The 24,410-nt window shown below is 41.0% G+C and overlaps 2 protein-coding genes across 5 annotated transcripts in view; both read left to right on the top strand.

Moving 5' to 3' along the window:
* pnpla7b (patatin-like phospholipase domain containing 7b) overlaps positions 1 to 15,450 on the top strand; it is a 32,018-nt gene extending 16,568 nt beyond the window's left edge. For 3 of the 4 annotated variants that reach the window (XM_054774355.1, XM_054774356.1, XM_054774357.1), the window contains 15 exons: positions 352 to 501; positions 698 to 761; positions 1,314 to 1,482; positions 4,753 to 4,935; positions 5,080 to 5,198; positions 5,751 to 5,907; positions 6,028 to 6,144; positions 6,319 to 6,388; positions 6,498 to 6,614; positions 6,734 to 6,882; positions 9,180 to 9,332; positions 9,406 to 9,522; positions 10,356 to 10,440; positions 10,507 to 10,619; positions 12,800 to 15,450. In XM_054774355.1, coding sequence (XP_054630330.1) covers positions 352 to 501; positions 698 to 761; positions 1,314 to 1,482; positions 4,753 to 4,935; positions 5,080 to 5,198; positions 5,751 to 5,907; positions 6,028 to 6,144; positions 6,319 to 6,388; positions 6,498 to 6,614; positions 6,734 to 6,882; positions 9,180 to 9,332; positions 9,406 to 9,522; positions 10,356 to 10,440; positions 10,507 to 10,619; positions 12,800 to 12,856 — 1,820 coding nt within the window. In that variant the 3' untranslated portion in view covers positions 12,857 to 15,450. The remainder of the gene's footprint in view (positions 1 to 351; positions 502 to 697; positions 762 to 1,313; positions 1,483 to 4,752; positions 4,936 to 5,079; positions 5,199 to 5,750; positions 5,908 to 6,027; positions 6,145 to 6,318; positions 6,389 to 6,497; positions 6,615 to 6,733; positions 6,883 to 9,179; positions 9,333 to 9,405; positions 9,523 to 10,355; positions 10,441 to 10,506; positions 10,620 to 12,799) is intronic. The other variant, XR_008570106.1, reaches the window with a different exon arrangement.
* A 3,063-nt stretch (positions 15,451 to 18,513) lies between these two features.
* On the top strand, positions 18,514 to 24,093 carry tm2d2 (TM2 domain containing 2). Its single transcript, XM_054774989.1, has 4 exons — positions 18,514 to 18,899; positions 19,564 to 19,651; positions 19,736 to 19,851; positions 22,957 to 24,093. Exons 1-4 carry the CDS (start codon positions 18,634 to 18,636, stop codon positions 23,168 to 23,170), a joined length of 684 nt encoding a protein of 227 aa, XP_054630964.1. The 5' UTR covers positions 18,514 to 18,633; the 3' UTR covers positions 23,171 to 24,093.
* Positions 24,094 to 24,410: the final 317 nt, after the last annotated feature.

Genomic DNA, 24,410 nt, shown 5'->3' with positions numbered 1-24,410 from the left:
TGGATTAGGGACCTGACTCACAGAGGTTTGTTACAAAAGCCAAACAATATTGTTGGTCATAATAGTTGTGTAATAATAGTAAATTCAGCAATACTTATTATTACTTATAATACTAATTATTTTTAATGATTTGAGGAGCTATTTTCATAACCATATTTAATTGCACAAATTCATGTTTGCAACAAAAGCGTATTGGATCGGCAAGACTATAAAAAAAAAAAAATCGGATCGGAAGCCCAAAAATGTGGATCGCGACATCCCTAATGGACACAAATACTATAAAATACTATGATGACTTTTTTGTCATCTGTTGTATCAAAGAGAAAATCTCATGCGACTTTTAATTCATAGCTCAAAGTTTGGCCCTCCACACCCCCAACAGTAAATGGGATGCTGGGAATCCTGCAGCCAACCTTTCCACTGTGACCATTCTTCCCGTGTCTGACGACGTTCCTCTCACCGCCTTCACCTTGGAGCTGCAACATGCACTCAGTGGCATCGGTACACTCATACACACACTTTCCTACCATACTATACACACATATCCAAAACATACATGTGTTGTGCATTACAGTGTAGAAAAAATGCAATTAAATGACTTTTTGTTCATAAAAGCCATGAACAGTGCATTAAAAATACAGCTGAAGTGAAAATTCTTTTCAAAACAAGAATCATTATTTGTATCTGTTTCCTACAGGGCCTACTCTCTTGCTGACCAGTGACATCATTAAACAGCGCCTGGGTTCAGCTGCTTTGGACAGGTACAGTCAGTGGTGGCTTTAGATATGGGTCACATGGGCGGTTGCCCAGGGCACCATTCTCTAGGGCACACCCCGAGGATGAGGGAGTGTAAAAAGATGAATCCAGCATTTATTTATGCTCAGAGCTCGTTGGTCATCGGGTCAGGTTATGTGTGTCAGTCAGACGGGCGTCCTCTGCAGGAAGATACTGCTCCTATGAAGTATATAAAACCAAACCAATGACAGTCGACCTCACACTTCCACATCTCTGTCAATGTAAACAAGGAAGTGAAGAAATGGGTGGGCCACGTTTGATGGGAAATGTCCAATTAAAGGGGGGGGGGGGGGGGGGGGGGGGCAAGCAGCTGGTCTCACGCAGGGCGTCATTGAAGATAGACCCGCCACTGTGTATAGTTAAGAAATAAAGAGTACTTTATTTATGTAGTTGTAGCAGCATTATCAAATTGTGGAGCTGGAAAAATATTGATGTTTTATATTTGGTGTATAAATACAAGCTATGTCATCCAGTAAACTTGTAATGTTGTTGCGTTGTATTGTTGTTCTCCTTTCAAGTGTCCATGAGTACCGTCTGTCCAGTTGGCTTGGCCAGCAGGAAGACATCCACCGCATCGTCCTCTACCAGTCGGATTCTGGTCTTACTCCGTGGACACAGCGCTGCATCCGACAGGCTGATTGCATCATCATTTTGGGGATGGGAGAACACGAGCCCACTGTAGGAGAGGTCAGTTCAGTCACTCATACACCTCTGATCAAAATTTTAAAACCAGCTGAAAAATTGCAAGAACTTACATTTTGCACTGTTGGATCTTAGAGGAGAACTTGAAAATGCAAAAAGAAGAAATGGAAATGAGACAAAAAAAATTTGGGTAAGTAAGTGGGGGGGCGGCATGGTTCAGTTGGTAGAGTGGTCGTCTCCCAACCTGAAGGTTGCGGTTTTGATCCTCTGTCCTCCCATGATTGTGTCGAAGTGTCCTTGGGCAAGATACTGAACCCCCAGTTGCTCCTGATGCTGCGTCATCAGTAGGTAAATGTGCTGGCAGTGTCAAAGCGCTTTGAGTGCCTTGGAGATGGAAAAGCGCTATACAAGTGAAAGACCATTTACCATTTACTGCAAACAGCCATTAAATTGAAATAGGCTGTTCATCAGCTGATCAAAAGTTGTTAAGACCATACCTAAAAAAAAAACTAAACCCCCCTAAAATAGAGACACATTTCTCAAAAAAGTACCTACTCAATAATGAGTAGCTGTGCTATTCTTAATCACCACAAAAATTGGTTTGGGCATGCTTGATGCCAGTGGTTCCAGGAGGCCAGTGTGAATGTTGCATGAGGTGGTGAAAATTGCTTCAATTTGCAAAATGCTTTTGTGGCATTGAAGGAAAGCTGAACACTGAACTCTGTAAGCCTTTTTGAATGGTTCCGATATTTGTGTAAAATTAAAACAAAATGTAGCCAACTTTAACATAAAAAGTCCATCAGAGTTCACATATCTGTCATATCAGTGTTGATTGCACAATACTGTTTACACCCGTGCTGAATTGTCATCAGTTACTATTCTATTGGTCCTGTTCTTGACTGTTTTTGCAAAGAGAGGCATTCTTTCATTTTCTGAATCATTTCCTATTTATTTTTTAACCCGGAGAATAGATCTTATACTTTTATGAACGATTCTTTCATGTATTCTCCGTCTATGGATGGCTTCCACCTCTTTACGATCTCAAGTGCAGCCCAGTGTTGCCCACTTAATCTGACGACTTTCCAAACCCTCTTGGTGACTTATTTTCTCAAAAGCGACTAGCCGTCGCTGCCAGTGCACAGGCAGCTCCCACGGCACACTATCTGCCTCTCCCTGAGTCATCAGCTCAGTAATTAGCGTGCCACAGGCTCCGAGCACATAGCTGCCGTGCGCTTCTCACTATAAAACATATTGCTATGCTCTCATTAATTACATAGTTTGATTTTACTGCGCAGTAACTTGCCTTCGACTCAACTCAAAACTCCCTGGCGTTGCCAGTGGTGAGAGGCAACAGGCAGGGGTGGCAATACTCATTACCCCCTGCTCTGTGCCTGTACGTTGGGGTTTAACCCAATAAACAAGAGGGTACTCATGAGGCGGCATGGCTCAGGTAGTAGAGTGGTCGTCTTCCAACCTGAAGGTAGCAGGTACTGAACCCCCAGTTGCTCCTGATACTGCGTCATCAGTAGGTAAATGTGCTAACAGTGTCAAGTGCTTGGAGGTGGAAAAGCGCTATAGGAGTAAAAGACCATTTACCATGTAGTCCCTTCTCCTTTGGGTGGTGGGATGTGTCTTGACTGTTGTTTGTGCTTATGTGCCAAACAGCAGCTCAGAGTATCCCCCTTTTTGGATTCTCTAGCAGTAGTACTGGAGAGTGCTGGAGAGTGGGCCCATGGGACTCCGTAGTTGGTGTGTAACAATTTGTTTTAATAATGATTCAATACCTATCACAATTCGTGGTTGCCGATACGATTCAATGACGGTATTGGTTCACAGCCAAAAAATTCAACCAGTCTGACTGTGAAATAAATACCTGAATACTGGACAGTCTAGGTGAAGTTTCCTAGATTCCCGTTGTTTTTTGTAAGGGAATCAGGTATAAATTAATTACGGATATAAACAAACAAGTAAACAACAATTAATGGCAAATGCGTTCATACTTTATTTGAATAAAGTGGAACCAACACTTCAGGTTGAATTAAATCAAGTCTGTGATTAATTCTATCTGATAAAACAAGACTGGAACTTAATTTGATACCTCACGTCTCTACCCCAAGTATTAAAGAGGTTAGAGCAAATTTCATACAGGGAAATAGTGCCTTTGGTTCCCATTGCTTTAATATTGAGTCAAGACAAAAGCGATCGAACCACGGACCTTGGCAAGTAGTTTGAAATGCTTAAAGTTGGACTTAACTTTTGAAGCACTCGTATGACTCAATGTGGTCCACCACACTGCGTGGCAATAACATCACAAGCAGACTGAATCGAGTGTAGCGTCCAAGGTGTAGGGCGTCTAGAATCACTCTTTACCGGACAAAAACTCACAAACTTGTGTTCTTTGGAGAGGACGTGTCAGCTCTGTCACCTTTACATGACGTCATCCGTGCACCCCACTCAACAGGCATGACTAATCAACTTACACCAAATCAAACTTTTACATGAGTAACGTTTAGCCTCTTTATCATTAAAGTGCTAAAAAAAAACACACACACATCCATATAAAGCCTGCCGTGCTTAAATCCAATGCTTTATTTCTTAGTATCGATGCAAGCGATTGATTACCTTTTAAACAATGTTAAATCAATATACTGTATGTCGTCCGGAATGGCAACTTGCTGAACACAGATCGATGTCGTTGGACCATGGGAATATAAATCGATACATCGATGTAGTCAATTAATCTTTACAACCCTACTCTGGAGGCATCTGACAGGTAACATCAGGGGTGCGGCTTTGGCGGTGACCAAGGCAAAAACTCTGACGTGGGAGGAGTTCGGGGAAACCATGAACAACGACTTCTTGACAGCTTCGTAGAAATTCTAGACCGCAACCTGCCACCTCAGAACATCTAAACCATTTATGCTGTGAAAATACAAGGTCACCTTACCGCCAAGGACCCACGGCGACTGTGGAAAGGGCATCAAGACCATCATAGACTATCATAAGAAGGATGCTGCTATGGGTAAAGCAGACCCTTCCCTCTTTGATGTCCTGAACACTCACTGTACTCGGTTTGCGGCGTCCAACACCTACCCCGTACACCTGGCCCAACGGCTGGAGGTGCTCCACATAAAAGACCTGAGTACCTAATTTTATTTTTCATGTACCACTTTAGAATGACAAGAAAACAACATTGACCGTGACCATTTCTATCAGAACATAAATGATGTATATCTCCATCAACTTGTGATGTCATCATCAGCTATACAAATGGAGCCATGATGCAGACATTTACAGTAAGTCCACTTCCTGTAGTTGGAGCGAATGTTGGAGAGCAGTGCTGTTCGGGCTCAGAAGCAGCTGGTGCTGCTGCACAGGGAGGACGGTCCCCCACCCAAAGGGACGGCTGAGTGGCTGAACATGCGGAGCTGGATCTCCCGACACCATCATCTGTCCTGCCCTCGCAGAGTGTTCTCCAAGAGGAGCTTGCCTAAGCTGGTACTGCAAGTACACAAACCCACACATTAACACTTTTATTCAGCTACTTTATTAACCTGATATCATTTATTATTGAATAATGCATGTTCATAAATAATGAAGTAATTTACCTATCATGGTGGGTGTGTTTTTTTGTCACTACAGAGAGAGCTGTACCAACGTGTGTTTGAAAAGTGTCCAGATCGTCACTCAGACTTCTCCCGCTTGGCCAGAATTCTAACAGGAAACAGCATCGCTCTCGTGCTGGGCGGAGGGGGGGCCAGGTACGCTGTCTTTTGAGATCAACAGTGGACAGCTATGGTGTTCGACATACTGTATTCATCCTTTTGCCAAAGCTCTCGCCTCACACTTTTTCATTCATTGCCAAGATTGGAACCCGAGGCATTTGTACTTATGACACTACATTACTGTAGTTATGGAAAGTGTTAAGAAGTGCTTACTGTTTGCTCCTGAGCAGAGAGAGGGTGTTTGACACCCGGACTCAATCAAGAAGATGTTTCCACACAAGAGAAGCGTGATAATGAGACTAGCTACAGCTGTCCTATCTGGTCACTAGCTAGAGCGGAAACTGTCCTGTCTAGTCAGACTAGAGCTGTCCTATCTAGTCGTTGAGTATGAACTGATGAAGCCAGCTCGGATGAGAGGCGAAACGTCTTTTAAGTCTACCTGAATAGACCAGCTTCCGTCCATTCAACGCCCTGAGGTATCAGTATTTTCTTGTGAATGTCTCTCGCTGTAGCTATTCATCATCGGCTTTTCTTGATGGAGGTCTGCACTTTGGAAGCACTTCACTTCAACTATGGTGTCCTTTTCAGGGGTTGCTCCCAGGTTGGCATTATTCGGGCACTGAATGAAGCAGGGATCCCTGTGGACATTGTGGGTGGCACCTCCATTGGTTCCCTCATGGGAGCGTTGTATGCCGAGGAGAAGAACAACAGTCGAATGAGAGTTCGGGCCCGCCAATGGGCCATGGTATGATGAGATAGCTCAAATGTTTCTAGTTGTCTTCAAGTGTTGGCTTTAATAAATACTTTTCATTCTTTCTTGTTCCCTACTACTTCTACTTGTTTGGAATCTTCGTACCTTTTTCAGGATATGACATCTGTCTTTAAGAAGATTGTGGATCTGACCTACCCTGTCACTTCCATGTTTTCTGGGGCTTCCTTCAACTCTGGCATTAGATCTGTTTTCAAAGGCAAACAGATCGAGGTATGATGAGGAGTTAAGGCCTGTGTCGAACTACACAGTGCATGTTTATTTCATGATGTAGTACATTTCGCTAAACTACTGAAATGTCCAATGGACACCACACACACACACACACACGCACGCACACACTTACGTGCAAGTGTTTTTCTGCTCTCATCACCTCTCGTCTGCCAGGACTTGTGGCTACCGTACTTCAACATTACAACAGATATCACGGCTTCCTCCATGAGAGTTCACACTGATGGTCAGTTGAATAACTCTGCACTTTACCTATTGTTGCTTCTGTATGAGATGAAGATAGAAATGATAGATCATGCAAACGGTCAACATTTGAACCTTGCGTTTCCACTCAGGGTCACTGTGGCGGTACATCCGAGCCAGTATGTCACTGTCTGGTTACTTGCCCCCTCTCTGTGACCCCAAAGATGGACACCTCCTGATGGATGGGGGTTACATCAACAATCTGCCTGGTGAGCTCCATCATCGATAAGCTGGAACGACATCAGCCTTGTTTACATTACATTACATGCAATTTTTATGTTCTGAAGTCAAGTCCTGCAACGTTCCTTTGTCTTGTCGTGGTGTCCAGCTGACGTGGCTCGCTCCATGGGGGCCAAAGTTGTGATCGCTATCGATGTTGGAAGTCGGGATGAAACCAACTTGACCAACTATGGTGACTCTCTGAATGGCTGGTGGCTTCTTTGGAAGAGATTTAACCCTCTGGCTGAGAAAGTCAAGGTATGTCAAGGCTTGGGGCTACATGGAGTTTAGTTTAGTTTGAAGATACGGCATATACGTACTGTATATTGTATCCTATCGTACCGTACCGGTAATATCATATCATATCACACAGAGTGGCACCTTGGTTATAGCGTCATTAATCTGTTCCAGAATCATTTTTTCTCATAAAAATTATGTAAATCCAATAAATCCGTTCCAGAAGCTGTAATTATGTATCTAAAACTATAATTGCAACATATAAAAATTGTGGGGTTTTTTTGTTAACATTTTTGATAATAGTGGCATAACTTTAAGATTAAGCTGCTGATGACATCATAGACGGGTGACAGAGCTGACTGTTTCCATGTGTCAGCAAGTTGTTGACAAAGACATTTTGTAATAAAAATCCATTAAAAACACAGTTGCATTCACACAGTGTATTAATAACATGACAAGATGCGCGTTATAATGTACGCTTACCGGAAAATATTCGCAAACCGAGGCTAACTTTTGCCATAAATTTTCACCGTTAAACGAAAAACTCCTGAACACCTGAATTGAGGTTCCACTGTATTTACAATATATCATATATTATACAGTACATACGTATATACAGTGGCAAGTAAAAGTATGTGAACCTTTTGGAATTTCATGGTTTTCTGAATAAAGCAGTTCTTCAGCATAATGCGAGAATGTCTGTATGTCAGCTGCAACTGTGTAAAAGGTGGTTGATGTCGCAGGTCTCTAAAGTGACCTCGTTTATTGCTCCGATGCTGTGATATGTTATACAGTCATTGAACATTCAACTGACCTGACCCACGTGTTGTTTGTTTGGGGCAACAGCTAACAGCGGCTAGCTTAACTTAGCCGAGCTGGAAGTACGCTGTCCAGAAAAAAACAAGGAACTGCTAACGTGTGAGTCTATGTTACGTTATTTATGTCTAATATGTCTTATTTTGTCTGATTATATCTACTATATTGGGTAATACTACTATATGGGTGTTATTTCATGTCTTGAGGGGGCTCTAATAATGTTAAAAACCTTATTTACAACATCGGAAACATGTTTTGTATGCCGTAATTACAAAAATATTTTATTTGTTAATATTGAATGCTACTTTGTGGAAAATCATTTATGGCGAGCGGGTCTGGAACCAATTAACTGTGATAAAAGAGGGATGACTGGGAAAATGTACTGCGAGATCCAAAATAGGCAAGAGACGAGACAAGTTCTTTGAGAATAATGAGAGGTACATTTTAATCAAACTTAATACAAAACTTAATAAAACAAGGAGACAAATCAATACAGGCGGCTTCTAGAGAAATATCTGACTATTCATGCTAAAATGTTAGTTAAAGGGATAGTTTGTTTTTTTAGATTTTTTTGACATGAAGTTGTATGAGACCCCCATCAGCAGTGGACTTATCAACAGTGACTTAACACCCATTTGGTCCCGCTAGTCCAGTTCTCGTCGGATTTCCCTGACCGGGAACGTAGTTCTGCTTAGTTGCTGGGCCATTTAAGTAAAGAGTTTGGCTTCTCAGAACAATATGCGTTCAGAAGACTAATACATTTGCATCATAAAAATGCCTCCTCAAAAAAATCACCCCTCACAAAACGCTCTGCGTTATATTTGTCTCTCGCCGTGTCCCTGAACACTGTCGCCTCTCCATTCGTGTGAATGTGATGAAGACGCGTGCATCTTCATCCGCGGCCATCTTGTTTACGTGTGTTCCACAGCGGAAGAAGATGCGAGCGTCTTCATCACATACACACGAATGGAGAGGCGACAGTGCGCAGGGACACGGCAGAGATGATGAAGGACAGACTCACATGCCTAGACATCCAAGGCTATTTGAATCAGGAGATAAGCACGTGGATGACTTGTTTTTGAGTCAAGAGGCCTGCAGCAGATAGATACTCATAGCAAGTCAGTGTGACAGTGTGTATCTTAGCAGAATACATATGTATGTTAGTGCAACATTATAGCTAATATTGGTAAAATCAAAGGAAATAATGGACATATTTTATAAGTGCAATAGCAGACCATATTTTCTTGACACCTGTGTGTTTTTGCTGCATGCACTTTGAGATGTGCCAGAGTGAACTGTTTGTCCAGTTCTTTGTTTTGTACTTTTTGTTGTGCCTGTGTCACACACAGCCATGTTTAAAGGGGAAACAATGAATGAACTTATAAATAAAATTAATGTATTTTTTTGGCATTAGCTCATGGTCGGAAATGTTTGTGAAATGTGAATTTGTATTTGAGTCTATTGCATAGCCTCAGGACATTCAGCTAAAATGCTACCTCCAGGTGCTGAATATGGCAGACATCCAAACCAGGCTGGCTTACGTTTGCTGTGTCCGACAACTGCAACTGGTCAAAGACAGTGAATACTGCGAGTACATCCGACCTCCCATCGACCGATATGGAACACTAGAGTTTGGAAAGTTTGATGAAATTGCTGTAAGTAGTAGCCTTGGTTGTCCATGACCACGTGCTCCCGCAAATGTCACACTCATCCTCCATGGTGCTGCAGGAGGTGGGCTACCAGCATGGCAAGACACTGTTTGATGTTTGGCAGCGCAGTGGAGTGGTGGGCAGCATGCTGAAAGACACACATCAAGACCACTTCCACAAGACCAAAAGTAGTCATGTGAGTCTTTTCATCTCTATTTTTATACATGGGTGTATCGATTCCGTGACTCAAAAACCGAGGTATGGACCATGGACCATTCTGTTTATAGATTCAGTAGTATTTCAATCAAACTACATGGCGTTCATTATTTCCAGTTCATGTACACATCCAGTTTGCTATTTTTACATGACAATTATAAAATAAACAAAACAATTATCAAAATGACATACAGTCAAGGCAACGCATAAGAAAACTTAAACCAGAAGAGGATATTTTCAATTAATCGTAAAATAGTAGCAACAATAACAAGTAAGTATAGAAAAAAACATTTCTGTAATGGAGTTTTGGACTTTTTTAAATGTCTTGCTGCTACAAATGCAATGAGGACTTTTATTGTATGTACTGTGTACGCATTTTACCCATGACTTATTTTATTCGGAATTTGGATAATAAAGATGAAAAAGGTTTTCCGTGTCCCTTGAGGCGCCATCTGCCACAGGTTACTGAAAAAAACTGCGTCTCATCCTTGTGAAATAGTTGAAAAAGCCTGATATTAGTTTGAACTTCGGCCTTTTTTTCTGATTTTTCTGTTTTGTAATTTTACTAATATTTCAACATTCTTCTAAAATAATCTTTTGTAAATTTCATTTTTTCCATTTCTGCTGTTTCTTTTATTTTCCAAGTTTTTCAACTTTCTTTTTTGACTTTATTGCCGTAATATTTTGACTTTATTCTCGTAAAGTGATAAATTCTTCTGCAACCTAAACACCTTCCAAAAATTACAACTTCATGTATTCTTTTGTTTGTTTTTCATAATATGGACTATCCTAACTTGATCCTATTGTCCTTAGGTGGTCACCTGTCCAAATGCCTCATTCACTGACCTGGCAGAGATTGTGTCAAGGATCGAACCCGTCAAGACTGCACTAAATGAAGGTTTTTATCACATATATTTACTCACATTGAAGAAATTCTATAGAAAACAAATGTATGTGCCTTCAGAGGAACTATCAGAAGAATACCAGACAGACTATGATGAGGAGGCTGTGGAAAAGGTCATGTCCGACTTGGAGACGTTCATGGCTGGTAGTGAACACACAGATGGAGAGGAAACAGTAAGAAAATCATTTCCATGATCCTCCACTACGGCGTTTACTTACACCAAAAATTTTGTATTTAGACAGCCTTGACATGGACCCCCGTGGTTTATAAAAGCCAAAGACTGTCTTGTCTTGGCCATCAGACCACATTTTCTATTCTCCACAAACACAGCAAAGTTGGCCCCAGGTATCCGTGGGGTCTTGAAAAGTCAAAAATCCATTGCAATTTGAATTTAAGGCCTTTAAATGTCTAAAATTCTCTTAAAATCTCATAAAATGTCTTAAATACGATTTTGAAAGGACATAAGAATCTATCAACATACCTTTTACTGAAAACAAATGCACCAACTTCAGTCTCGCTTTTAAATGTTTCAATTTTTGAGGGCGTGTTTTATTCCTGGATGTTCTAAGTGTATTCAAAACATTTTGACAGCATTCTGAGTGCATTCCAAATATTACGGCGCGAATGTTTTGAGCGTCTAAAAATTTTAGAGGTGGATTCAAAGTGGTAAAATATTGGACATTCGAAAGGTATTCTAACTGCACTCTGACTGCATTCTAAATATTCTGATCGCATTCAGACAAAAAACACAGCCAGCTGCCGCTGAAATGTTACTATGAAGTGTCACATCACTTCATATGCCAAGGAAAAAAGGAGCCAACGTAGCTCGACCACAGGCCACCGGTACGTCATGCGCTGCCACCAAGGAAAAAAGGAGCCAAGCTGACGAATTTCAAATCCTCTCCCGAATGTGCTGCGAATTTTGAAACTTTTTAATTCCGGCTGGCTCTGCCTGATTTGTGCTTAGTGTAACAGGGGCTTTAACAAGTCTTAACTTTGACTTGTCGAAACCTGCAGAGACCAGGTCAGCCAGTTACAGACCTGCCAACATTTACACATTTTTTTGTACTCGGCATGCAATTTGAACCTCACTTACGGTTCTGCACGTCGCTGCTCTCCACGTACGCATTTTGTATATTCATAAACATTGCAATAGCTGATGTATTTTTAGCTCTCCTGTACATCTGTTATGTTGCCTTCAGGTACTTCAGTCCGTTCAGTTGTGATCATCTTGCCTCATCTACATATGAATTGCCCGCGCTTATCTAGTCCGAATGACATTCCGATGTCGTTGCTGTGTATCCTTGTGAGGTGACTCAGGGAGTCGATGACACGCTTGTTCTTGGCATACAACTTGATGTCATTCAGGGGTGAAATGGGACAAAAATTTGGCCCTGGACTTTTTGGTCCAGACTGGCCTGGTAGAATCCACACACAGGTACTGTGCAAACTCGCCCCACTGATGTACATCCAAACATGCAGGCCCTTACTAATGAAAAGTGTCCCTTTCTGGAACCTTGAATGAATAAATGACAGTGAAATAATTTATGGGTGGGCTCACAGGGGTGCCGGGGTCTCTGGTGAGATCATGTTCTAAGTGTCCCAGGAAGAATAGTGTAGAATAGGTTTGAACAAGATTTCATGCAAAAAAAGAGTCTGCCTGCAATCAGAACTTTGACTAGTTTGCTAAAGTATGGAAAACAATAAAATAAGGAACTGAAAAATGGACAAACACAAATTGATTTTTGAACTGGTCAGTCGGGAATGTGCTTTCCCAGGCCCGCCTCTGAACCGGCGTTGGTCTCTTCCGCTCATCCATGCGGACCACGTGATTACATTTATCATCATCCCAATAGGGCTTGCGGTTTGACAGCTGTGGACGAGAACTTGGTCATCTGGCTGACAGATAAATGCACATCTACAATGTATCTAACGCGTTTGCCTCCTTTGTGTCAACGTCTTACACCACACAAAGAAGAAGCAGAAGAACATAATGTATAGATAAAACATCTGCATAATATGTATGCAGAAGTTTTATTGTAACAGTAGTGTTTTATGCATTGTAACTGTATAATGTGAAACTCCTGCGCGAATTCGTCACAGCACCACGTAAGAAGACCAGCTCTCATGTAGCACACAATATCAATGAAATCTTCAATATTAAACACTCTTAATGCACAACATCATTACCAAACTTATTTGTTTGTATAACGCATACGCATACACAACAATGAACAACTTCCTGTATGTTTCCTTTCTTCTGCAGTTTAAAAAAATAACAATTCAAGGAAGACTGCAATGATGATGTATATTTTGTAATTGACTGTCATTATTGATTTTTTTTTTTCCACAGGATGAGGAAATTCAAGCCCAAATGCGACTCCGGACAAAGTTTTCACCAGCAAGTTAAGCTTTAAAATCCATCCAAAAGCATTGCAGTCCCTGCCGGGGCTTGTGCTCGTCATCTTTGGTGATACATTTTCAGCAGAGTACATATCATGATTGACGTCTGATGATCTTTAAATCAGCACAACCGTCAGTCCCGTGAAATATTGACTGAATTCAGCACAAAGTTTTGTATGGTGGAAGTGAAGCAGAAGGACGTCTTTGAATAGTTTCATGCATATACTGTACTATTTATTTGTTTTCTGTAAACACCCTGTGTGCATCTCTTCATGTCACACAATTCTACCAAAAGGGAACCTTCCTTTTAAGGGCATAGAATATTTATTCTGTCGTATGCATCTCTTGTATACTACGCATCGAATCGTCATCTACTTCTTACTTAATCAGAAGAAAGACATTAAAATAGCTTTCTTTTGATTGTTTTCGACATTTCAAATATCTTTTCACGTAAAAGATCTGTTTGCAACACTTGAATATGATCAGTGTTAAGTTGGGGTGTCACAAGGTCTTGCAGGATTAAAACGTGACAAGATTTCTCATTCAGAAAAAAAGGTTTCGTGGGCACTGGGCCTGGGAAGATAATAAATTAATCACAGAATAAGTGAAAATGAACTCGATCATTTTGCTGGCCTTGCTGGTCATATATTTTTTCATTGTCCTCGTTCTCGTAGGTCCGATCACGTGTATCGTCCATCTTGTGACACCCTTAGTATTAAGTGAGGATTGATATCTACAGTATCTAACATATTGCTGCATCTGAAGGAATGTTGTCTACCCTCTGGTGTTCACCTGCTGGATATGTTTTGAGTATCTTGTTGCACTACATAGAATGCTATGTGTTCTGTTCACATACAGTGTTACTATTTGACAGAAATGGTTTATTTAATGTGTGCAGTTGTGAAATATACTGTACATTGAATACAGTAATGGCAAACAATGCTATGTTGCCAGAAAACTTACAACTTCATTTAAGGAAATTGTTGAGTGACTTGTGTATGGTCACAGCATGTGTTTGATCCGTTAATGGGATGTACATATGAGTCATATACATCCAATATGCACTGAAAGATGAATGCTACAATTAACATTTGCCATGATGTCATTGTCTGTTATCAATAATTCCTTATCCACTGTACTCCGACAAACAAGCTGTTAAAAATGTCATGACTTTTTCATAATCTGTGACAGTAGTTTGGACGATATGTACCAATCATGATAAATATTTGCAAAATACGAAATCCAAACACTATGTGACATGGTTGCCACAACGTGACGAACATGATTTGTTTGGCTTTGTTTTTACTAAAGGGTGTAAACTTTGGTGGTGTCTGCCATCTTGATTCTGGGACCTCCGGCCCATGTTTGCTCCAGATGTTCCAGTACACTACGCCTGCTATCTGGTTATGGCGCTACATATACAATATGCCTTCCCTGCCAGCATCTTACACCCTACTGTGATGCGCTGCTCTGTGATGCCAGTGTTTCCAGGAGGCTAGTGGGAACGTTGCTCCAGGTGGTGAAGATGGTTTCACGGAGGGCGTCCACTGTCTGGAACTGATGTCCATTTTGTAAACTTCCCTTGCCATCCATCCCCAAATGTTCTGAATTGGATTTAGATCAGAGGAACACGCAGGATGGTCCAAAAGTGTGAGGTTATTCTTCTGGAAGAAGTTCTTTTTCAGGCAGGCATTGTGAAATGCAGCGTCGTCCTGTTGAAAAAGCCAGTCATTACCACACAGACGAGGGCCTTCAGTCATGAGGGATGCCCCCTGAAACATCACATAGCCAGCTGCTGTTTGACGTGTGGAAAACATCTCAGGTGGGATCTCCCTGTCATGCCAGTAAGGTGAGAAGCCATCACTGACAAGGTTCAATTATTTCTCATCAGAGAATAAAACATTCTTCTACCTTTCATTGTCCCATGTTTGGTGGTTTCGTGCAAGTTCCAAACAGGCAATTTTGTAACGTTTGAAGGAGACGAGGCCTTTGAAATTTTTTTTTCTTCTTTAACCCTTCTCTTAGAGATGTCGTCTGATGGTTATTGGACTGCACTCGGCACCAGTAACATCCTTCATTTGGGCCGAGGGTCGTCCCGTGTCTTGACGAACAGCCAATCGGATCATCCGGCTAAGCGCTGGTGACATTTTTTTGGGTCTACTACTTTATTTTTTTGTTCAATAACCTTCAGGATCTTGGAAGAAGTTTCATGGGACCGAGTCCAACCTCAGCAGCAATGGCACGCTGTGAGAGGCCTTGCTTATGCAGCTCAACAATCAAAAAGAGAAATTTGCCTTCGCCGTCAAGAGATGGTGACAGTGTGAATACCTGACAAAAAATGACATTAATTCCACATTTTTGCCACGATTTTGGCTTTTAAAGCCTGTGGTCTTAAACTTTTGATCAGCTGATGAACAGCCTATTTCACTTTATTGGTTGTTTGCAATAAATTGCTCATGGTACTCAGATTTTTTTTTTTTTTATCTTACTCCCATTTCTTCTATTTGCATTTTGAAGCTCTACGAAGAACCTCCTTTAAGATCCAACAGTGTAAAATGTAAATTCTTGGAATTTTTCAACTTGTCTTAAATATTGATCATGAGTGTACAGTGGCGTGACCTTTTATTTTTTGCATGTTTTTCACACGTAAATGTTTCAGATCATCAAATAAATTTAAATATTAGTCAATGACAACACAACTGAACACAAAACGCAGTTTTTAAATGAAACTTTTTATTATTATGGGAGGAAAAACAATCCAAACCTACATGGTCCTGTGTGAAAAAGTGATTGCCCCCTAAACCTAATAACTGGTTGGGCCACCCTTAGCAGCAACAACTGCAGTCAAGTGTTTTCGATAACTTGCAATGAGTCTCTTACAGCGCTATGGAGGAATAATAATAATAGTAATTCAGCCACATTGGAGGGTTTTCCAACATGAACCTCCTGTTTAACGTCATGCCACAGCATCTCAATAGGATTCAGGTCAGGACTTTGACTTCATTTTGTTTTTCTTCAGCCATTCAGAGGTGGACTTGCTGGTGTGTTTTGGATCATTGTCCTGCTGCAGAACCCAAGTTGGTTTCAGCTTGAGGTCACAACCAGACATTCTCCTTCAGGATTTTTTGGTAAACAGCAGAATTCATGGTTCCATTTATCACAGCAAGTCTTCCAGGTCCTGAAGCAGCAAAACAGCCTCAGACCATCACACTACCACCACCATATTTTACTGTTGCTATGATGTTCTTTTTCTGAAGACGACTTTTTCTGAGTCGTCGATGTGCTCTTGGCGTAAATTTGATTGTTCCATATTTGGTCCATTTGTGGATAATGGCTCTCACTGTGGTTCGCTGGAGTCCCAAAGCTTTATAAATGGCTTTATAACCTTTTCCACACTGATAGATATCAATTAATCTCAGGTAAACGTTCTGTTTAAACAAGGGTGGGGCAATCACTTTTTCACACCACTGTATATAACCATTCTTAAACATCGCCACTAGCACCCTGGATAGACCTGACAGTTCTCCCTCAATTCCATATAGCCCCATCATCAGCATATAGACTAATTGAGCCCACTTTCACTCTGAATGCTTGATTTGACAGGAAACCTGGTACCCAGTTATGCAGCCTACCCCTAATGTCCGTCAATTCTAGTTTAATAAACAGTCCTCACCACAATGAGTCGTACGCTTTCTCCATGTCAAAATAAACTATTACCATCCCTGCTGGAAAAAACAGTATAGACCAGCTATCAGCATGACCAGCATGTGTTGTGTCTTCGTGGTGGCAGCATCGGATGCTGGTATGCATCGACCAGCACTGACCAGCATAGACCAGCATGGTTCACCAGTTAAACCAGCATAATTTCCGTGTTGGTCTATGCTGTTCTTTTCAGCAGGGATGGCTTGTGTTGTTAACAGCTTTCTCTGCTTCATTACTAACTTTACCAAGTGCACTTGTTGCTGACCTACCATTTCTAAAGCCACTTTGACTAGGGTTATGCTGGCCTTCATCAAGGAAGGATCAAGGATTTTCTTCTATACTGTATACCGGCCTTCAGTCAAGCGTCCATGATGGTGCCCTGCTGCCACCTTTTGGCGGTAATTAACAGATGAACGCACACAGGAAAAAAATCTTCTGATGGCTCAGTTTGGGGTAAGGAATTTTCTCAAAAGACACACATGGTTTCACACATGAGAATGCACATTGTAAGTATTCTTGGCCTAAATTAAACATTTTCAAGGATAAAAATGGCTAAATGAACTAAAATACAAATAGAATGCATTCAGAAGACATTTAAAGACGTGATATGTAGTATTGTAGACTGGTCACTAGGTGTCAGTAATGTTACATTGATGAGACAGTAGCCACAGCAGGACACGCATGTGTTATTTCATGTCTAGAGGGCTCTAATGTTAAAAACTGCATTTAGAAGGTCGTAAACAGGTTTTCTATGCTGTAACTATAAAAATATTCCATTTATATATAAGGAATCCTACTGTGTGAAAATTAACTTATCACGGTCGGGTCTGGAACCAGTTAATAGCGACAAACGAGGGACTACTGTACAGTGGAACCCAGCACATTTGCGATTCAACACATTCATATGTTTATCCAAAATCAAAGAAGAACATTAATGTCCAGCTATGCAGGTGAGAGACGAGCGAGCTGTGTGTCAAAATTAGACATTTTTATCAGCATATGAAATGAGCCGAAAGGCAAAGCTCTCTATTTACCAGTCGCTCTACATTCCTACCCTTATGGTAGTGACTGAAAGGACAGGATTGCGGGTACAAGCAGCCAAAATGAGCTCTCTCTGAGGGATAGGATGAGAATCACTATTTTAAATTAGTATAAAATAGTATTGTTTTGTATGTATGTTAGTGTCTATGTATTTATTTCTATACTCGCATAGTCTGTGTGGTGCAGTTACATGGTGCGTTTGGTGTGAATGTATGCAGTCAGCCTCCTTCCAATAAAGCCCTGTGCCATAAAAATCACTGGCATGCGGTATGATTTAATGGCAGTTACAGTATCACCGTACATTATTTGGGTGCTACATGGGAAATTTATTCTCAGTGAATAAATCTCTATACAAAGCTCAAAAATGGGAAATAACTTCAAAACATCATAGTACAATTTCCCTATTTCACATATTGAAGCAGCCTGCTCTGGCACTATTTCAAGCTGAAAATGTATTTGATAATGTTGCCTTGTTGTATTTATTTTTGTTTAATAAAAAAATACGTTTTAATTTTGAACTTTATTTCATTTTTACATTTATTTTTAAAATGTGTTTTCGTAAAATGCTATTTATTTATTTGGTTATTATACAAGTATAAACAACCCCTCCACTTTCGGGCTGGCTCAACCCAGCGTGGAGCTTTACTACCCCCTACTGCTCATCCCTTAAATAACAGCTCCCCACATAACCCCGTCGCTACAATACATACCTGTCAGTATGTTTATTTTTATGGTTACATCACGGCATCAAACTTTTAAAAAGTGTATTTGATATTCTGATTCCTTCATGTAGCAAAATAAGATACCAAACAAAAAAGGTCCACTTGAAAGTGACTGAAGAAAGCAGTTATACTGTGGACGATTGCGACCAGTGGAGGGCAGTATAATGGCATAAAAAAGCATAACAGGAACCCACGAAGAAGAAGACGACAAAGCAGCATCAGCAGCAGCAGAACACCCAAACAAACTGTAGACAATGAACCCGAATATGACTTTCGATAGGAATAATTTCTGTGTTAAGGTTTTACATTGACGGTGACAATGATTTCAGTGAGCTACATCCTTTTGTGCGGACAGTTCTTCTTGTTAGTATCGGTAATTCTTTTGCAATGTTTGGAGGGGATCCACTCCCAAAACTCCACATCTGATCCTGCTACCGCCTCCACCGGCGCTCCTGCCTCGACAGTCATTCCTTTCACCGGACAGATCCCCGATATTGTCAAATCCGAATTACCAGTGGACAGTAGGAATTATACAGACGCGTTTGAGTACAGAGCTCAGTCACCAGTCGTCCTCTGCAAGTATTTGTGAGTAACATTCTATGACGCTAACGCTAGCTCACAGGCTAAATCTGCTGACAACCATTACAGCAAACGTGTAAAATATAATAAAGATAACGATGATTTATAGGCTTAAAAATATGATTGTAGTTGTCGCAGACTGTTGACTGCATTGTTTACACTATTTGGCTTATACAAACTTCTCATGTGGATGGACTGCTGTCATACACCACTCCCAAAATAACGCGTATTGTCAACAAAGTTTTAAATGAATTAATATATTTATGACACTACCAACATACGTGCGCCTTATAACATTCACGGGCGATTCAAAACAACATTCATGATGTGTCCTGTGCGCGGATTTTTTCAAGCTGATGGACACGTATGCAGGCGCTGACTAAATACCAATTACAGTTAAGTGCTTGTTGTTAGCGCATAGTCATTGTTAGCCACATAGAATGGTAGTTCATTATTATTCCGTGTTAACTTACCTCGCGTTTATTTTTTGCTTTGCACTGTGACTGCCTTTTTTTCTGTTTGAGGACTGAACAGATAGCGCCAAATTTATAATAAGTAAAATATAGGACCGAGTACTTATGTGGTGCTTTAACTAAACGAATGTATGGGAGACTGCATTGTGTGTCACTATTGTCATGACGTTATATTTTCACATTTTTATGTAATGAAGACCAGAGGAGTTCATCTACTGTCAAGACCCTGTAGACCATGCTGGAAATCACAGTGCCTTTCTGGACATGGGTCATGGCTGTGTTGGGGTAAGTGGAACCTGCCATATAGTATGATTTTTAATTCCTCTGCATACAGTATATAGTACCTGTTTCACTGTTTTTTATTGACAGTGGGGAGGCCAGACTCAGAAAGAAGTGAACCACACACAGGTTATCTGCACTGCACTTGATGATATTGAGTGTGCTGGGCAGAGAGAATTCCTCAGAGGGAATGTACCTTGCATCAAGTAAGTCTGGGCAGACGAGTAAATAAATACATTGAGGTTCGGCATGATGATTGGTTAATTGGTGGATTTTGCGGATTGGTTAGTCTGCTTCTGGACCTTAAGCAAAGTAAAATGTGCTTAAATATAAATATATTTTCACTAATAATAGGCAGTATTCAACCACGAAACAGCATGATGTATTAAATCTTACATTTTTGAAAAACTGTGATGGAGTGAAGCTGCAAACTGCGAAGTGTGACGTGGCGAGGGATTACTGTACAGTATTTATTATCCACCCTTCCGTTTTCGATACCGCTTTTCCCCATTAGGGTTGTGGGTGAGCTGGAGTCTATTCCAGCTGAATTTGGACGAGACATGGGGTACAGTCCCTGGCCACATCGTGCTTCGAATTTTGCGGCTTCACTGTGACGGTTTTTCCAAATATGTATTCATTAATACATTTTGTGGTTACAGCCTATTCGTTAAAAAAAACACATATTTAAGCAAATTGTAATTTTTGTTGCCTAAATGAAGCATTTTCAAGACTAAAAATGGCAAAATGAAGTAAAATACTAATTTAAGGCATTCAGAAGATTCATTCAAAGATGTTTTGATAATACTGTATGTAGTATTTCTAGTACACTAGGTGTCAGTAATGTTACTGTAACGTTCGGTGAGACACACAAGCACCAGACATGATTGCCGGAACAACAGGCTCTTATTGCAGGTTAGAATTTTTTCACAACAGGCACAATAAAAATAACATCCTTAATGTTGCATCCGTAATCCACTCCAAGATAAAACTCAACTCTGAACCCATGACATCACTCTGTCCATCAGCCACAAGGCTCTCCTACATGGACCGGAACACATTTACTGCGGCACACACAAGCACGAGTTTTATTTATGTCTTAAATGTTTTCCCTGATTATGTTTACTACATTGGGTAATATGAGTGTAAAGGTGACTATAGGGGTGTTATTTCATGTCTAGAGGGCCCTAATAATGTTAAAACTGTATTTAGAAAGTCAAAAACAAATCCTACGTTGTGGAAATTCACTTATCACTGCCATAAACCAGGGATTACTGTAAACCCTGCACTGGTCGCCAGCCAATCACTGGTCACATATATACAAACATTCCCACTCACGTTCACAGCTATGGACAATTTAGGGCATACTCGCACCAGGCGCATCATAACAGTGCTTGGGCCACATCACACCTAATGCAATGTACGTTTGGCTCGTGTGAGCGCGCGAAACACTTGCCCTCCTTTTGTATCACTGGAATTGGTGGGCCTGGGCACGGCATGAATCGCTACTACAAATATTTGATTGTCTTTTCTTGGGACAACAGTGAAGAGATGACATGTTGATACAATGTGAAGTAGTCTGTGTATACTTAAGTCCTGTGAGTCCAGCAACAGTAATACACGCGTAGGTACAATATGTACCAAAATACAGTGACCTTCACAAGTATTTGCTGTCGACTGAAAACAGTCATCAAACATCAACATCAAAAGAAGAATATGAGCAACATTTCAGCTTTTATTTCCAGGTATTTCCATCTGCATCAGATGCACTGTTGTTTGAACCCACCCATTTTTCATGTGAGCAAAAGTATTGGAACATGTCACTGACAGGTGTTTTGTTGCCCAAGTCTGTCTTATTACATTGCTTATTCAATCAATAAATGGCACGGAACGTTTATGCTGAGTTTCACATTGGGTAGGGTAAGCTTTGCCTGTGTAGACTGCATTTAGAGGTGAAAACAACATGAAAACCAGAGCGCTGTCTATGGGTGAAAAATTGCACAAACATTGGTCGTAGACCAATGTTCCAATGTTTGGAATATGCTGAAGAAGAAAGAAACCACTGATGCACTAAGTAAGAGATGTAGACCAAGGAAAACATCAGAAGTTGATGACAGAAACATGGTGAGAGCTGTAAAGAAAGAGCCTTAGGGACTATCCACATGGAAACGTTTTCAGGTCGAAACAGCAAAGTATTTTATCGTTTCAGCCTTTCATCCACACGGAAACGGCGTTCTGGGTGACTGGAAACGATATTTTTTTAAACTGCTTCCCCAGTGGGGAAAAAATCGAAAACGACGGCTTGCGACAGAAACGATGACGTCACAGATCCCTCGCCGCTACGTGACCAGAAGTGAGCTTGGACGACAAGCCAACATAATATCTGAATATTTTGACGGACATGACTCATCCCAGTCGACATTCTCCTGATATGATGTTGTTTTATTCTCCAAAATGAATCGAAGAAATAATTCCATTTTGTCCCAAGTCTAGATGAGCCTTTGAAAACGGAAGACGACGAACTTAGGCGCATGCGTTCTTTCTTCTTCTATAGCAGGGGCCTCAAACTCGTGGCCCACCAAATCGTATCGTGCGGCCTGGGACTGGACATCAAAGAGTAGCGTAACTGCAGCCCACAACATCCGGGCAAGCTCAGTGTTACTTCCATACTTACAGGGGCAAGTAAACACCAACACTGAACTAGCCCTAGCCCTACTCCCAATACTTGATGCGGCCCAGCCTCACCCAGACTCTACCTCCACTGGCCCCCAGTGAAATTGAGTTTGAGACCCCTGATCTATAGTATGGTGTGTCACGTGGTTCCGTCTGCGTTGCTGTTTACAAAACACATACTGTAGGTGTTCCGTGTGTATTACATCGTACTTACCCAGTGATCCGTTCCCATCTGGATGCAACTATGTATTAGTCCGGCACAGTGGACGCGACTTTTTTTCAACCCGCCAAAAGAAAAAAAAAAATCCCGAGAACGTTCCTGTGTGGACGGGGCCTAAAACAACTGTTAGTGACATCAGCAACAACCTGCAGATGGTAGGAGTGAAGGTATCTCTATCTGGTCTTCATAGAAGACTTCATGAACAGAAGTACAATGGCTACACCACTCATTAGCAAGAAGAAAAAGTACAGGGATGCTTTTGTCTCAGACGTTGTTGGCAAATTCCAGCCTGGTGATCACTCACTATTCCCATACTTGTGAATAAAACCATAAAGAGAGGCAAGAGAGAAAACAGTAGTGCACTATGGAACTACCGTGTGTGGCCTGAATGCATCTTACATGACACTTGTTGTTTCCACAGATACACCGGACACTATTTCATCACCACTCTGCTGTACTCGTTCTTCCTCGGTTGTTTCGGGGTCGATCGTTTCTGCCTGGGTCACACAGGGACAGCAGTGGGGAAGTTGCTTACACTTGGAGGCCTGGGAATCTGGTGGTTTGTGGATTTGATCCTGCTTATTACTGGTGGCTTGATGCCAAGTGATTACAGCAACTGGTGTACTTACTACTGACCGGGAGCGCAACCCCTGATTGGAAGACTTCTCAGAAGCGGGAAAACTCCAGAGATGTCAAGGCTGCTGACAAATACTGAGTTTATTCTGTTATCCATGTAAATTAAATGTTGTTTGGACTGGCAGCTCTCACCTGGAAGAAACACAATTTCGTGTTAATTCTTTATATAATAACACAATCAGAGTATTTGAGCTCTGGTCCTGTGTTTATGTTACAAGTACAGTTAGTGAACATGTTAAGATTTTTGTTTTCATCATTTGTGCAAAAAGCAAAGTCAAATACATACCAGCTTAAGTAGTCGTACATTTTCAAGACCTCTATTAGCCTCTTCTATTGCAGGCAGATGTTCACTTACTTCTATATAATTCAAATTAATATAATAGTCTATACAATGGGGAATTATTTCATCCTCTGCTGATTTTATAATTGAAATGTTTGGAGGAGTCAAGCTGAGGCTTTCACACATAACTGTCAAGCATGGTGGTGCTCTGGGAGGGGATGGGGGCTGTTTTGCTACAGTACTACTAGAGTAGAAGCCCGCTTTTTGTGAGGGGTTACATTCCAGGGCCATTAATGGCAAAAAACCACAAGCAATTGACGTGTAAGTATGTATTTTTGGCACAGCTCGTCGTTCCCTCTCTAAACCCGCCTGCTCGCTTGACGTTGATGTTCTCTGATTTCAATAGTTGCAAATACAAATGACCAGATTTGATTCAGCTCCAGAGCCCTGCCCTTCTGTCTTCAATATGCCTCACAAACGTATTTTAAATGAAAAAATGATTGATAATGTAAGATGATCGATTAACAGATGGAATTGGAGATACGGTGTAAAAGTTGTACAGTAATACCTCGCCGCTTTGAATTTCGCGGCTTCACTGTTTTGCCAAAATATATGAATAAATCATGCTGTTTTGTGGTTGAATACAGCCTATTATTAGTTTAAAAATGCATATTTAAGCAAATATGACGTATTTTTTGCCATGAGTAAGAATTTTCCAGCATAAAAAGTACAATACAAATATAAGGCGTTCAGAAAACTCATTCAAAGATGTTGTGATATGTGGTATTCCACACTGGTCACTACTGTCAGTAATGTTACTGTAATGGTGGGTGAGAGACACAAGCACCAGACTTGATCGCGGGAACATTTTATTGCAGGTTTGAATGATCTCACAAAAGGCACAATAATCCCTAACACGCTACTGTTGCAACCGTAAGCAATGTCAAGCTAAAAGTCAA

Source organism: Dunckerocampus dactyliophorus, chromosome 4 (assembly GCF_027744805.1).
Source record: "Dunckerocampus dactyliophorus isolate RoL2022-P2 chromosome 4, RoL_Ddac_1.1, whole genome shotgun sequence".
Taxonomy (NCBI): Eukaryota; Metazoa; Chordata; class Actinopteri; order Syngnathiformes; family Syngnathidae; genus Dunckerocampus; species Dunckerocampus dactyliophorus.
The sequence above is the reverse complement of the archived record's forward strand: the minus strand, read 5'-3'. Positions and strand labels throughout refer to the sequence as shown.